The sequence below is a fragment of the Acanthaster planci genome, linkage group LG03, assembly GCF_054643075.1.
Source record: "Acanthaster planci isolate LZ-2023a linkage group LG03, COTS_SCS, whole genome shotgun sequence".
NCBI classification, from domain to species: domain Eukaryota; kingdom Metazoa; phylum Echinodermata; class Asteroidea; order Valvatida; family Acanthasteridae; genus Acanthaster; species Acanthaster planci.
In genome coordinates this window covers 10,808,878-10,823,426 of record NC_141779.1, presented here as the reverse complement: position 1 = coordinate 10,823,426, position 14,549 = coordinate 10,808,878, and the positions used below count along the sequence as shown (strand labels likewise).

The following is a 14,549-nucleotide window of genomic DNA, read 5'->3' as shown; positions in this document are numbered from 1 at the left end:
TTCATGAACTGTTCCCGCAAGAGTAAATCTTTCAGACCGTCATACCTGTATGTCTTAGGTACAAATGTATTTTGGCCAGTAACCCAACGCATCAGTAGGTTATCAAGACGGACTGCAAACTGTGGCACACTTTCGTCTTTCTCAGGTTTTGCCAACCGAAATTTCTCTCTAAAGGCATGCTCATTCAGGTAGAAATGCTTGAGTAACACTTCCTGGAGTATTTTGTATTTGGCTGAACTTAGCCGAGAATACACATTGAGTACTTTGCCTTTCAGGAGAGCACTCAGATTTTTGGCCCATGAGTTGGGGTTCCATTCTTGCATGGTTGTGTACCGTTCGAAGCGTTAGAGGTGTGCATCCAAATCGTCATGTGTCTCGTTAAATACTGGTAATTTTGGAGTGCAAGGTTGTATTTTGCCTTTGGATTGAGATTGTGCACCGCCGTCTTTCGAGCCGTCAGGAGATGTAGCCAATTCTTTCTTCACGTTTTCCAACGTTAGTTGTGTTTCCAAACTTTGTTGTTCTAAGCGCTTAAGTTCCAAGTTCTCCACACATTCTTCTGTGGCACTTTGTTACAATTTTGCTTGCTCAGTTTGGACAAACGTAATAACTCTGAGGCAGAAAACCCACAACTTTCGCCAAATAAATGTAATCTCGGATCTGACCCTCCATCATGATACCAACTATAATCAACAGGAAGATAACACATATACCATTGGGGGTTTGAATTGGGTGTGATACTCTCCCACAATGCATTGGGTACTCTCTGACCAGTCTTGCACTGCAACTCAGCCCTCTGCAGTGCACGTTACCTTAGGCCACCTCTTACAAAAAGAGATAAAATTAGATTGGTGAATTAAAGAAATGTAATTCATGTGAGCTCATAACAGTAACATGTCTCATTCATTGTGATTTGCAGCATTCTCTGTTTCCTCAGTCTAGCCAAATTTATTATTAATTTTTTTAAGCTCCGGACGGGCCCCCAAAATGTCACCCAGGTCCCGCAGAAAGAGAGTTTAGTGTTGCTGCACATACTTGAAATGAAACGCAAAAGGGCTATTGGGTAACGGTTCTTCAAGAGATATTCCAGCGTAATAAAAAAATAAGACTTTTTACAGTAAATGTATACAAATAAATAAAATGAAAGGTTAGCAACTTAACTTGATGAAATCAAGGAATCGTCCATAAGACAAAGAGTGCAATTAAGCTCAAACTTAAACAGAAATGTAAACCAAATTAACTTAAAGACCTCAAGACACTTGTAAAGTAAATAAAAAACTATCGGAAGCAAATCAATATCTCGCAGAAAACTCACTCCAATCAATTCAAAATAATTCAAACAACGGACAGTCTCTTCGTTACTACTCCGATCATGTTAACAGCAAGCAAAATCAATATCAAATCAAATTCCGTACTCAAATAGCAAAATGATGAAGCAGCAAAGGAATCAAACTGAATGGCGAGTGGATGCAGGAAACCTGTACCAATATGACCTTCGAGAGCCCCAGGCAGCAGTGGACGTCCTGTATTATGATGTGTATGGCCTGTGTTTTGCACTGTACTCTATATAGGGACCAACTCAGCAACTCAACTCATATTGGTTCGCTGCTATTGTAGGTCTGTACCCTCCAAACAGATTATCTACAAATACAATGTATGGGAACACATCTTGCTAATAGATTTGGCCTAAAATAAACATCAAATAGTGGCCAAAATACAATATTCCAATAAATGCGTATCTTACATCGACAATGACTAGGACAATAAACAAACTTTAAAGAATTGAAATTAAGGTAATTCCGTCAAGGCATTTTGCTCTACATGTAGCTTCAGGTATAACTTCTGTGAAGATTGGTCAGAGGTGTCATCACAGGAGAAAAATAACTCGTGGTACAATCTAGTAGCCATTTTCCTCATACACCTCCCATTCTCAGGGTTTCAAAATTCAACTGCCCCAAGCAAAGTGATCCTGGGAGTGTTTTGGGTGCAACGTAATGCTAGGTATGCGAAAGAAACATCTAAAAAGAACTACCATGACCAAACAATGAACAAAAAGCCTGTCTTGGGCATGTGTTATGCAATAGCCATCTGTGCCGCTTAAAGTACCCTGGGGAAGACAATAAAACTTTAAGACATCAAGAACAACAACATAGTACAGGGCACCGTTACAATCTCTGTCTAGGCAGTAGTCTTGTTCGTAGGTTTAGCGTGGTCATGGTCAATGTACATTGTATGGGAACTATTCCCAGTGCCCCTGCTAACTTACTATGGCTGTGCAGAAATCTTCCACAACCCTTTTCAGCCTGTTATTTTTACATCACGATTGTGGTAAGTTGACAGGGATATTAATTTACTGTGTGTTTCTGTTGGATTTAATTTTGTAAATCAACAGGAAAGTCATGGTAAGTTCACCAAATAAAGTCCAATGGGAACATGGCTTTAGACTTAGAGAAGTCTTCTTTCACAAATCCACCTTTGGCTGACTGAGATCTCCATGTCCCGTGCCTTTTAAACAGCCTGCCTTCAACACCTGCTGTTGCAGCCTCTCTAGCACCTCCTGATTTTAGACTATGAACACAGTATTTGGAGACATCACCAACTATTGGCTTGAGTACCTCCATCATGACCCCACAAACTCTGGAATGATACATTGGTTGATTAATGCTTTGTACGGTAACTTGTAACCTCGTTTTATAGGTGTTAAGTTTCTGAATAGCCTATATAGGAATCTTTGTTGGGCAACTGAGCTAATTTCAGATATTTCTCTAGCATCCCTACCAGACAGACGGAAAGAGAAAGTCTGGCGATTACTTCATGGCAACCACTTCTGTAAATATCCATTTTACTGGATGGAATGAAAATCAAAACATAAATATGATCAAAGTCAAATGGCTTGTTTTAATATGGCAAAGCTCATCAAATCGGAGGAAACCTGTAAATGCGACTGAACACATAGTAACAGAAGATGATAAATTGATGTACATGTAAGTCTATACAGTAATAATTGTACATCTTAATTAGTATCTCGGCTGAGATGGGCTCTTTTTTTGAGACTAGACTGGCAAATTTTCTTCGGAGACCCTCTATGACTTATTTCACTAAAAGTAAAGAGCATGGATCAGATACACCTGCCTAATTATGCGTCCAAGCAATGGCTGAACTGGCTTTGGAAATAGGTGAAGAAGTATGACAAGTATGACTTATGTACAGGGATAAGTAGTTCGGCTTTACTGGTAGTTTGATTTGCCATGTACACAAACTATGAAAAGCTTCTCTATACTGCTTAAGAGTAGACTCAGCTATGCGTCTACGTCTGGTAGCCCAGATGTTAAGTCGTCATCCTGTTTCATCTCATGTCCTTATGTACCCATAGCCCTCTCTGAAATATTACCTGAAAATTAAAGATAACGACTGTTAGAAATGTATCTAAGTCAATAATTTAAATACTGAGCACAGGACTTTGTCCTCTTTGGACAATATTTGCTCACAAATCATACACAAATGCCCTGACATATTGCAGCTTCTACCTGACTGCACGTTTGTTATCCTGGCAATTGGGCAAACGCCCTGGTCGATACCACCTTTCCATAATTCTCTCAATCAGCTTTTGAGGAATTTGGTCCAGCTAAGACCATTTATCTGCACTTCGAACATCATCCAAACTGCAATCTGATTGCAAGTATAGCACTCCTGGTCATCTGGCTAATGAATTGTTCATAGCAGAGTTTGTCCAGCTGGAAATAAGAGTGGCCAATGAAAGTTCCAGAAGCTTTTGTATATTTCGTATGGAAAAGTACTCTTGAAATAAAATGAATGGGAGGAGGAGCTTACCAGTTGAGTCCATGTGACTAGTTAACTGAGAACAGATCCACACTTTCACACCCTGGATTCCAAAATCCATGTTAATCTGAGTTAAATCCCGGTAACTTGGTGTTATAATAAGTGGCAAACCTATCTATGGTATGCATCATCAAAACCTTTTTGCCAAGATTTGTCTGCCGCCCACATTGGCGGATTTCGATAAATTTGTGTGAAGAGCCGAGGCAGAGACTGAAAACAGCACTAAGATATTACCAAGTTTTGCTGATTTAATGACACAAAAGAGGGTTTAATCCAACTTACTGTTTATAAGACGGTTGAAAAATATCATATAACATCAATTTAACCCTACATGGCCCATCCCCTTTAACCCAGTTTGAAGTCAGAGGAAGAACCTATGCAGAGAATCACAGCTGCTTTGGTGCTCGAAAAAATGCTCAGCTGAATCGATGAAATGCTGGTCGATGGGGGACTTTAACATTGATCTTCTTCATAGTGAAACTCAAGCTTTAACTAATGATGACAAACTTTTTACATTCTCATTTTTTTCTGCCCTACAATTGATAAACCAACTAGAATAACTCACAAATCAGCAACATCGATTGATGATATCTTTACAAACAACAACTGAACCATCCTCCACTTTCATCATTCTATTGGACTTCAGTGATCACCTTCCAATTATTCGCTTTGGCTTTGACTTCGCTTAAACTAAGCAGAAACCTACATGTACACATTGAAAAGAAATACTGCACTTCAGCCGGACATGTTGCTGTACTGAAAGATGAATTAGTTAAGTTGAATGGGACTTGTTTGCTACTGGTGATGGAGTAAATTTGCAGTATTCACAATTCTCTTCCAAATAAGTACATCTCACTGATTAATACATGCCTTATACAAAGTGTAGACGTAATAATAAACTACCTGAAAATCCCTGGATTACTAAAGGCCTACTAAAATCTATAAGGAAGAGAAATAGACTTTATAAAGTATTTCTTTGAAACCCAGATCAATTTACTTAAATAAACAGATATAAAAACAAATGAACTATTGTAAATCTGGTTATTGTAACGCCTAGGTGATTCAATTCATGGCATTTGTCATATTGCCGACAACCCCAGACAGGTAATTTAATTTCCATTAAACTGGCTTGAGCTTCGAGTTGCACTCCATCCAGAAGAAATTTGCAGGTTTGTAGTTTGAATGCGAGATCTGTATGTAACAAAACAACTGGCATTCTTGAATTGCTGGGTGATCAAGACATTGATGTGCTTGCTGTTACTGAGACATGGATTAAAGAAGGAGACATTACTACGGTGTCACAGTTAACATCTGGCGATTACCAGTTTCTCTATAAATCAAGTCAAGGTAGAGCTGGTGGTGGTGTAGGAATATTGTATGAGTCCGGAATGAGAATACATACCACTCCATCTACTGCAGCTGGATCATCTTTTGAATACATTGTGGTCGATGTCGACTGTCGTGATAAATGTTTCTTGTTGATGGTTGTTATTGGGCTCCAAATGTAGCAATCACTGCCTTCTTATCTGATTTTTCTCAAGTCTTTGAATATTTCAAAATCATCTGATTTTGTGATAGTTGGAGACTTTAATATTCACATGGATCAGCCTCAAGCACATGATATGATTTGTTTTATTAATTTTCTGGAGTCTTACAATTTGATTCAACGTGTAGTATCCCCCACCCATATTAAAGGTCATGTTTTGGATCTTGTTATTACTCGTCCATCTATGGACATTATCAAATCTGTAGATGCTTTGATCCTGCTATTTCTGATCATTCACTGATAATGTGTTCTTTCCTTTAGAAATCATTAAGCCTGTGAGACCACAGAGATCTGTGGCATTTAGGAGGCTTAAAAACATAGGCTGTGAACATTTTCGTTGAGACATTCTGCATTTTCAAAGTTTTTGGACAAAACTTCATTACTCGATCCCAACGTATTCGCAGCTTTGAACAATTTGAAATTAAGGTTAATTCTTGACAAGCATATCTCCTGTTCAATCAAAGGTTCTTACTATACGATCGAATACACCATGGTTTACTGAGACCATTAGGAAGGAGAAAATTAAGCGTAAAAACCTGGAGCGTCGCTGGCGATGTACTCGACTAACTGTTGAACGGGAGATATATAAAATACAATGTAATTATGTTGTGAAGATGATCAAGGATGCAAAAGTGCATTATTATCAAAGCTTAATCCATGAGAGTAAGGGTGATTGTCATCAGATTTTTTGTGTGATTGATAATTTGTTATGCCGTAAGTCAGTTCCTACATTTCCTACTCATAAGTCTGAAGTCAAATTGGCAAATTGATTCGCAAATTTCTTTCAAGATCAGATCAGCAACTTACGACGTGTGAGTAGTGTGGGTCAAAGAGATTTTGATATTCAAGATCAAATTCTTCCTGAATGATGTAAGCTTAATTTAGGCTCCACCACTTCTGCACAGATCCAGTAAATCGTACACAAGTGTCCTCCAAAAACTTGTGGTGCTGACCTGATACCAACTGTGCTTTAAAATGCTGTCTGCCTGAAATCTGCCCAATAATCACATCTCTTGTTAATTCTTCTATTATCTTGCAGTTTTTCCAAATGATTTTAAGATGTCCATGTTACTCTCATACCAAAATCTCGGAGCCTCAAGGCTGATCAAGCCAAGCTGCTTAAGAATTATCAGCCAGTTGCCAATTTACCATTTGTCTCCAAGGTTCTTGAGAAGGTGTTGCGCAACAACTATGAAAATATGACCAGGTTTATGTTACACGAACCTTTTCAATCGGCATATAAGCGCCACCATGGGATGGAAACGGCTCTTAGCCGCATTCAAAATGATGATTTAGAAAAATATGGATGAGGGCAAAGTCTCCATTCTGGTATTTCTTGATTTAAGCGGTGTGTTTGATACGCTTGATCATGACATTTTGCTTCATCGATTAAGGACACATGTAGGAGTCTCACAAAATACCTTTGATTGGTTTTCTTCTTACCTTAGAGACCATTTACAAAGAGTTCAGATTTGGTCTTTATCGCCTGATGGTCGGAGTGGATTGGATGTTGGAACCATGAGTGACACCTATACACTTAAGTATGGTGTCCCCCAGGGCTCTGTACTCAGACCACTTTTATTCAATGTATATATGTTGCCATTAGGGAATGTTATTAGGCATCATGGACTGAGTTGTCATTTTTATGCAGATGACACTCAGTTGTATTTGTCAGCTCAGCCAACTGCCAGTAACATACAGCAACAACTGCCAGTTTTGGAAAAATGCTGTGACGACATCAAATGTTGGATGGCGATTAACTTTTTGAAGCTAAATAATGATAAGACAGATCTGCATATCATTGGATCGCATATGTCGTTTAGCAATATTCCTAGAACTCTTGTGAATAATTAGTAATCACAATATTACCGCAGTCTCTGAAGTCAAGAGTCTAGTTGTGATTTTTTACAACAAAACGAATATGCAATCCCACATCAAGAATGTCTCTCTGCAATGTAACACCTGAACAATATAAGCAAAATTAAATGTTGTTTGGGTCAATCTGCCACGGAGCATATTATTCATGCACTTGTTACGTCTCGCATAAACTATTGTAACTCTGTTTTAATAGGTCTATTAGCGTCAGCCCTTGCTCCTTTGCAGAGAGTCCAGAATGCTGCAGCAAGGTAACTCACTAATGGCTAGAAATTTGACCACATCACTTCTGCGCTGATACAACTACATTGGTTGCCAGTAAAATATCATAGGGTAATTTTTAAGGTGTGTCTAATGATCTTTAAATGTCTCCACAACAGTGCTCCAAGTTATTTAAGTGATTTGCTTGATGTAAGGATTTCTAGTCGATTCCGCACTGGACTTGCCTAGGCTTACTCTTCCAAAAACTCGGCTGTCGTCTGCTGGCGAGAGGATGTTTTCTGTGGCTGGTCCCAGTCTCTGGAACCAGCTTGAAGTTCATCTTAGAGAGTCTAGGAATGTGGAGAGTTTTAAGACCGGGCTGAAGACGCACCTTTTTAACAAGCATTTTTAGTTTCTTAGTATTGATTTTGATTATGGTACATGTAGGTTATATTTATTTATCTATATTTTGATGTACAGCGCCTGGGAGCAGCCTGATGGATTGGGCGCTTTATAAATGTCTGTTATTATTATTATTATTTAATTAGAGCTTTGAAGAAACTTACACTCTCTTATCTTTTGAGCAAGAAACATCCAATATTAAAAGATAACCTGTGAAATCATTCATCAATAAATATTGAACAGAAAGTGTCAAAATACCTAACCCAGTCAGTTATTCATATAAATAATTCTGATACTGCTGTCCCGCAGATGATTAATAAGCATTTTAGTGATTGTTTTAAAATGTTGGACAACAGTTGGCTTCCAAGATACACTGCTGACCCTGTGAAATATCCCAACTTTCCTGATTCCGTATTTTAAAGCCCAATAACACAGGAAGAAGTTCATGACTGTATCAATCAACTTCAAATAAGAAAAGTGTGACTCATGTGAAAAGAGGATAACACTATCCCATTCAGTGACACTGTCTGGTATCTTGTGAAGCTTACTGATTAAATAATAAATAGTATAGGCCAGTGGTCTGGTAAGGGGGCGAAATGGGTAGGCATAAGAAGAATATATGACCAAAAGCTAGTGATGTTTATTGGATGTGATTGGGTGATGCGAGCAGAAGATTAGTTTTCAAATTCTTCTGTCAGCAAGAACAATATGCTTTTGTGCCCAGTAGGGATAACACTCAATCAGTTGCATACGGATGATTTTGAAGGCAGTAATGCTTTTGATGGGTTGTTATACCAGTAAAGGAGATTTTATTTTACTGGGTGTTTTAAACAGTCCCAAATCCTCCAATTTCAATATGATTTTACATACACTCTAGGGGGTTAGGGTTTTGAGTCCAGCCATTTGGCCTCAGTTAAGGCTGGCTCATACTTCAGGCGGAGGTGAAAGCGAAGCAAATCTGATGAAAGACTTTCAGCAAAATTTTGCTATTCAACTTGTGTGAATTCATGAAAGTACTTTCCTGAAAGTAAAGAATGGGGGTTTCACAAATATTTCTGAGATAGTAGATAGATGTCTCAGAGAGGTTCACTTGTGAATTTCAAAGTTGGTTGGATCTTGTTGATGTTTGCGACAAAATTAGGAATTGGGTCAAGAATTTGGTTATAGATGACCAGTATATTTTCTCCATAGCACCACTATGTGAGAATCTTTTGTACTTTTTTTTTTAGTATTTTGTTTTAGAAGTCATGCAGGGTGATGTCACATATTTCAGGGCATGCTGTTGGGCCATTGGAGGAAATACTTTTTCTGAAATGGAAACAGTTGTGGTTGAGAATTGAGTTCCAGAAAATCTTTGATGTAGTAGTGAGTGGTTTTTTTTTCACATGGTTAACTACGATGTCCCTTTTTTGTTTTTTAATGGGGGGCTAGTTTTTGCCTGAACGTGTTTTTAGTCAGTGCCTTAGCCCAATGTAGGTCAGTGGGTGAGTTCAAATTTGGTGGCTTCCCAATATTCTTCTCAATCCGGTGTCACAGAAGAGGTTGATTTGGGATGCCAAGTGGGAGATTGTTTTAAAGGATGTTTTTTTTTAGCATTGTTCAGGGAATAAACATTACACTAACGTTTAAGACCAGCCAAGCACATATTTATTCATATTCATAAATACCTTTTTATTCAGAGAGTCAAAAGAAGTCAACATATAATGGATTTCCAACAATTTTTTCTAAAATTTCACTTTTATTTTTCCAAACATACCCCTCTATTTTATGGTATATTCCTTTTAAAAATTGTCCAATAGAATAGAAGTATATAGACTTTGCGTGCGCCTGGCGCATTCTGCGTGTTGCGTCACACACAGACTCATGAATAATAAGGATGAAGTAAACTGTCTGGTATCCAAGTTTTAGTGTGTGTTTTACACGGCAGGCATTGTCACTTCTCAGCAGGCATTATCAAATGTAAACACATGATCAAGTTGCACATTTCTCTGCCAATTTTGATTTCAGTCTTTCGTTAAACACAATCTCTGGTCACTGCAAGATGCCGAAGTCTGGGAAGAGAGTGGCAGCAACCGTTTGGCCTTCTAAGGGGAGGAGACCGCACAGAAGGCCTCGCTCTGCTACCGGTAAGCCTACTCAAAGCCGGAGAGATGCTTCTGATGCAACCCCACGTTCGGTTGGGCTAGAGAAAAGTATACCGGCAGCAGCCACACCATCATTTGCAATCCCTACTGGTGCTGTAGATGGATCTCTCCCACCCGGACGCCCGCAAAGTGCTGCGGTTGCGCTGCCTGTGACTTCGGGGCTCGGTGAGTCAGATATTCCCTGTAATCTTTTTCCCTTACCTTTTGTGGACCACCAATCCATTCCTCATTTAATTTCAATTAGTGATCCTACTCCTAGTATTAGTTCATCTGCATTGCCTTCGACTTCCATCCCTATTTCACTTCAAGCTGTGAGTGCTGTGTCTTCAATGGCTAATGTACAAAACTACAACGCACTAACCAGTGTTTGTGACGAGCTGGGGCTGAGGGTACCTAAAAACATCCAAGAAAAAATTTGGAATGGGGAGTTTGGCGAATTCAGTTCTTTGCTATGGGGTTTGGTAATACTCATTCTCACAACTTTGTACTTGTGATCAGTTTGCCTGAATCACACACCTTGCAAATTCGCCTCAGCTCAGCACATTCGCATAATGTCCACTGAGCAATGGACTTCTGCCATTTATGTCTGCTTTCTTGGTTTTTGCATCCATTTACTTGATTTGCCATCTGGACTGCACCCGACAACAGAGCTGCCAAGTGGTACGGATTTTCCGTAATTGGTACAGAAATTGATCACCATTACGGGTCCAAATTGGTGTGATACCCATTTCCGCAACAATCACGGCGCGTGTGACGCGTCATGCATGACAACACCATACCACCATACTCGCTCGAACATTTCTACGACCGCACGGACTTCGCCGTTCTTTCTTGGAAAAGAAATGGCTTCTAAGGCTAAACGTATGTATGGTACCATTCGAGCTGAGGTGTTGATGGTGCAGTTTCTTACCGAGCATGTACCGGTATGCACATGTTATAATGAGAAGTTGGATTACCTGTTTTGCAAACATTGGTTTCTATGCCTATGCTGCAGATGCCCTGTGGAAGTACACACATCATCAAAGGCTGTCCATTTGATTTGTAATTTGGCATGCAAAGCAAATATAATTCAAAACTGTTTTTCATTAAAATATTACTTTCCACATACTGGAAACTCCCATACTACATGTACAATGTAAACATGCTGTGTTGTACATTGCGCATCAAATAAAAAGAGTATTTTCGTAGCCAATCGGCTCTGCGAAAGAAATTACTGATTTCCTCTGAAAATTACTGGTTTTTAGAGTTGAGATTACTGAAATGCTCCGAAAGAACTTGGCAGCTCTGCAACAATTACTGAAATGTGCCGATACTGTCCGATCTGCAGCCTTCCGTTGCACGGGTTCGGGCTGGCGCTATTATGATATCCAGTTCCATCTTCACCAGACCTGAATGCCTGCTCGTTCCTTGGCCAGTATCGACACTGCATTGTGGCTAACGCTAGTGGGTGGTCCCTCACAAAACTTTTTTCGTACATACCCCCTTAAGTCCTCCCAACAGCCATTCCGCAACTGGGTCTTACATTCTCTCAGCAGGAACAGTGTGGCACTGCATGCGGGATCTGTTTCGACTTCAACCGCAGTCTATGTTTCCGGTTCGCATGTTTATTTGTCCACAAATGTTCCGTGTGCATGTCCCCTGGCCACTCAACCAATAATTGCCACAGTAGCTCCCTACATGTACGCACTGGCAGTGCACAAGGGGCAGCCAACGCATCAACTACCAACCCCTGATCTATGGTTTCACTTTCGTCTTTTGTTTAGGCTATTTTGGTCTGAGAGTACACTCTAGTTCGGCTGGCAATTTCAAGTCCGTCCATGAACACAAGGCTTTATTACACAATAATATTATCAGGGAGATTCAGTTGAGCCGCATTGCTGGTCCTTTTTCTAGCCCCCCCCCATTGCCAGACTTGCCCTTTTCTCCAGTCGGTCTGGTCCCTAAGCAAACGCCGGGTGAATTTCGCTTGATACGCAATCTTTCCTCCCCGTTGGGCAATTCCGTTAATGATTACATTGACCCGTCTCTTACCATTGTTAATTACTCGAGTTTTGATGACGCGATAGGGTTGGTCTTAAGTTTAGGCACAGGTGCCCTTATGCCTAAATCTGACATTAAGTCGGCTTTTTACTCGCTGCCAGTTCACCCAGATGATTTCAACCTGTTAGGCTTCTTCTTCGATGGGTCACACTACCCGTACTGCAACAAATGTATGCCCATGGGTTGTTCCATATCGTGTGTGACATATGAACATTTTAGCACATGACTGATGATATCATTCACTACCTCGACAATTTCCTTTTTGTGAGAAGTGCCAATTCCAGTGACTGCGCTCGTGCTCTCAGTTCTTTTCTGGTCGTCTGTAAGGAGTTTGGAGTTCCCTTCTGTGTCAGACAGAACGGTTGGTCCGGCTAATAACATCACTTTCCCAGGGCTGGCAATCGACCCTATTGCTCAGACAATTCAAGTTCTACCCGTGAAAATCACGTCCATACTAGAAAAGTTGGATAATGCATTATCTAAACGAAAAATTATTCTCAGGGACCTGCAGTCTTTGCTAGGAGGTTTAAATTTCATCTGTAAAGCTGTTTGCCAAGGCTGTGCATTTCTGCGTCGTTTGTTTGATTTAAATGTACATGTAACCTGCAGCATTAAGAAGCCACATCATCATATCCGCATTTCTTCTGGAGCATGCACCAATCTGTTGGCATGGCAACAGTTCGTGGTCCATTTCAATGGCTGGGTCATGTTCCCTACCCAAGTCTGGCAGTCCAGTCACACCTTACGGTTGTACACCGTAGCTTCAGCCGATATAGGTTTTGGTGCATTTTTTTCGTGGTCATTGGACTCACAGCAGATGGCCCTTGTCAATCCGTTCCCTGTGGTTTTCTATTGCTTTCCTTGAACTTTTTTCCATTGTGCTGGTGCTGTGCTTTTGGGAACCAGATTTGAGAAATAGATGTAGATGCGTGGTTTTCTGGACAGATAATACAGTAGTATTGGCCACAAATCAATCTTCTAACTTGTCACTGCCCTAGGATTATGAAATGGGTCTGTTCGCTTGTGATCCGTTGTTTGGATCTGAATATTCATTTCAAGGTGCGTCATGTTCCTGGTATTGATAACGGCATCGCCAATGCTCTCTTTCGCTTTCAGATGTACAGATTCCGGCAGCTAGCGCCAGGAGCAGACCCCAATGTTACTCCCTAGCCTGCAGACCTTTGGAACAACTTCAGCTAGAAATTCTTGGTCTTTTAGTAGATTCTGTTGCCCCCCATACTCATTCGGTTTATCAGCGTACCTGGCAATTTTCCCATAGTTCAGTTTGCGCCATGGCCTTAATTGTATTTGTTCTCACCCTTCACCTCAACAGCTGGTACAGTTTATTGCATTTTGGTCTGTCAATAATTATTCTCTCACTACCATAGCTTTGTATGTATCTGTTATTGCTTCCACATTACGCCTGTATAAATTTCTGATTTACCAAACACTTTGTTTTCAAACGCTTATTGCATGGCTGTCGGCGGTGTAACAGCCGTCGGGATGTACGCTGTCCTATTACATTGGATGTTCCTGCCGTATTGTCCCAGCCTTGCAATCAGTCTGTTTCAGTCTGTATGAAGCCTTACTTTTCCATTTTGCCTGCCTTTTGGTCCGTTTTGGAAAATCTTAGGGTTACAATCATAATTGAACAGGCCACATTTTCAAACTGAATATCACGTAAGGCCACTATGCGGGAACAATCACTAGATTTGGACGGGAGTGTAAATTCCCCCACCCACAGAAAGCCAAATAAGGCTAGCTGAAATGCTGCGTTAAAAAGAGCGGCCTCAAATTCTGAGGATGCTAGGCCCCCCACTATCTCATCAACAGGAGGTCTGCTGTGACATGGGTACCGAACACCGCTTTTGTGGGATTCTCTGTGGAGGCCTTCCCTTAACTTGTGGACCAGGAAGTGGTCCGTGGGGTCAGGCAAACTGACCTAAATTGGTTGTTAGCAGCCTTCCGGCCAATCAACAACATTATTAGTCAGTCTTGCACTGTTAGATTAAGCACCCTCTCTCCCCGGGTCCCAAAGGGGGTTTCGGCCGACCAGCATCTGAAAACCGTATTGTTAAATTCAATTTTATCTGTATATTATCTTTATAAATGGCATTTGTATGCTCTAATGTATAATTTTAAAACAGTCTCTGCCTCCGAATGTAAAAGTTCCTTTTGTAAGGAATGATGATACCCATAGTTATGACACTAGGTCATCAAACAAGCTTCATCTCAACAAAGTTTCAAGTTTGCCACATCTTCAACTGTTACAATCCTGGACAAATCTCGGTTGGCCTCCAGACCCCCTTTTCAGTGTTGGGTCTGTGCGCACGGTCTGTGTTCCAGCTGGACAACATTGACCGGGGGAGTGGGAGAGGGGGCTGGAGATTGTATGGCTATTGCCAAGTGTTCCAACAAGTCTGTCCAGAATTGTAGATACCAGGGACCCCTATCATACTATAGAACTGAAGTTGATCATTCTGTCCATTGGCGTCAAGTGT

General features: G+C 40.5%; 1 protein-coding gene across 5 annotated transcripts in view; it reads left to right on the top strand.

Moving 5' to 3' along the window:
• The window catches only part of LOC147799636 (uncharacterized), a 73,588-nt gene that overhangs the window by 48,917 nt on the left and 10,122 nt on the right, over positions 1-14,549 (top strand). For 4 of the 5 annotated variants that reach the window (XM_087134132.1, XM_087134129.1, XM_087134131.1 and 1 more), the window contains one exon: positions 9,872-10,173. In XM_087134132.1, the coding sequence (XP_086990258.1) occupies positions 9,906-10,173 (268 nt within the window). In that variant the 5' untranslated portion in view covers positions 9,872-9,905. The remainder of the gene's footprint in view (positions 1-9,871; positions 10,174-14,549) is intronic. The other variant, XM_087134133.1, reaches the window with a different exon arrangement.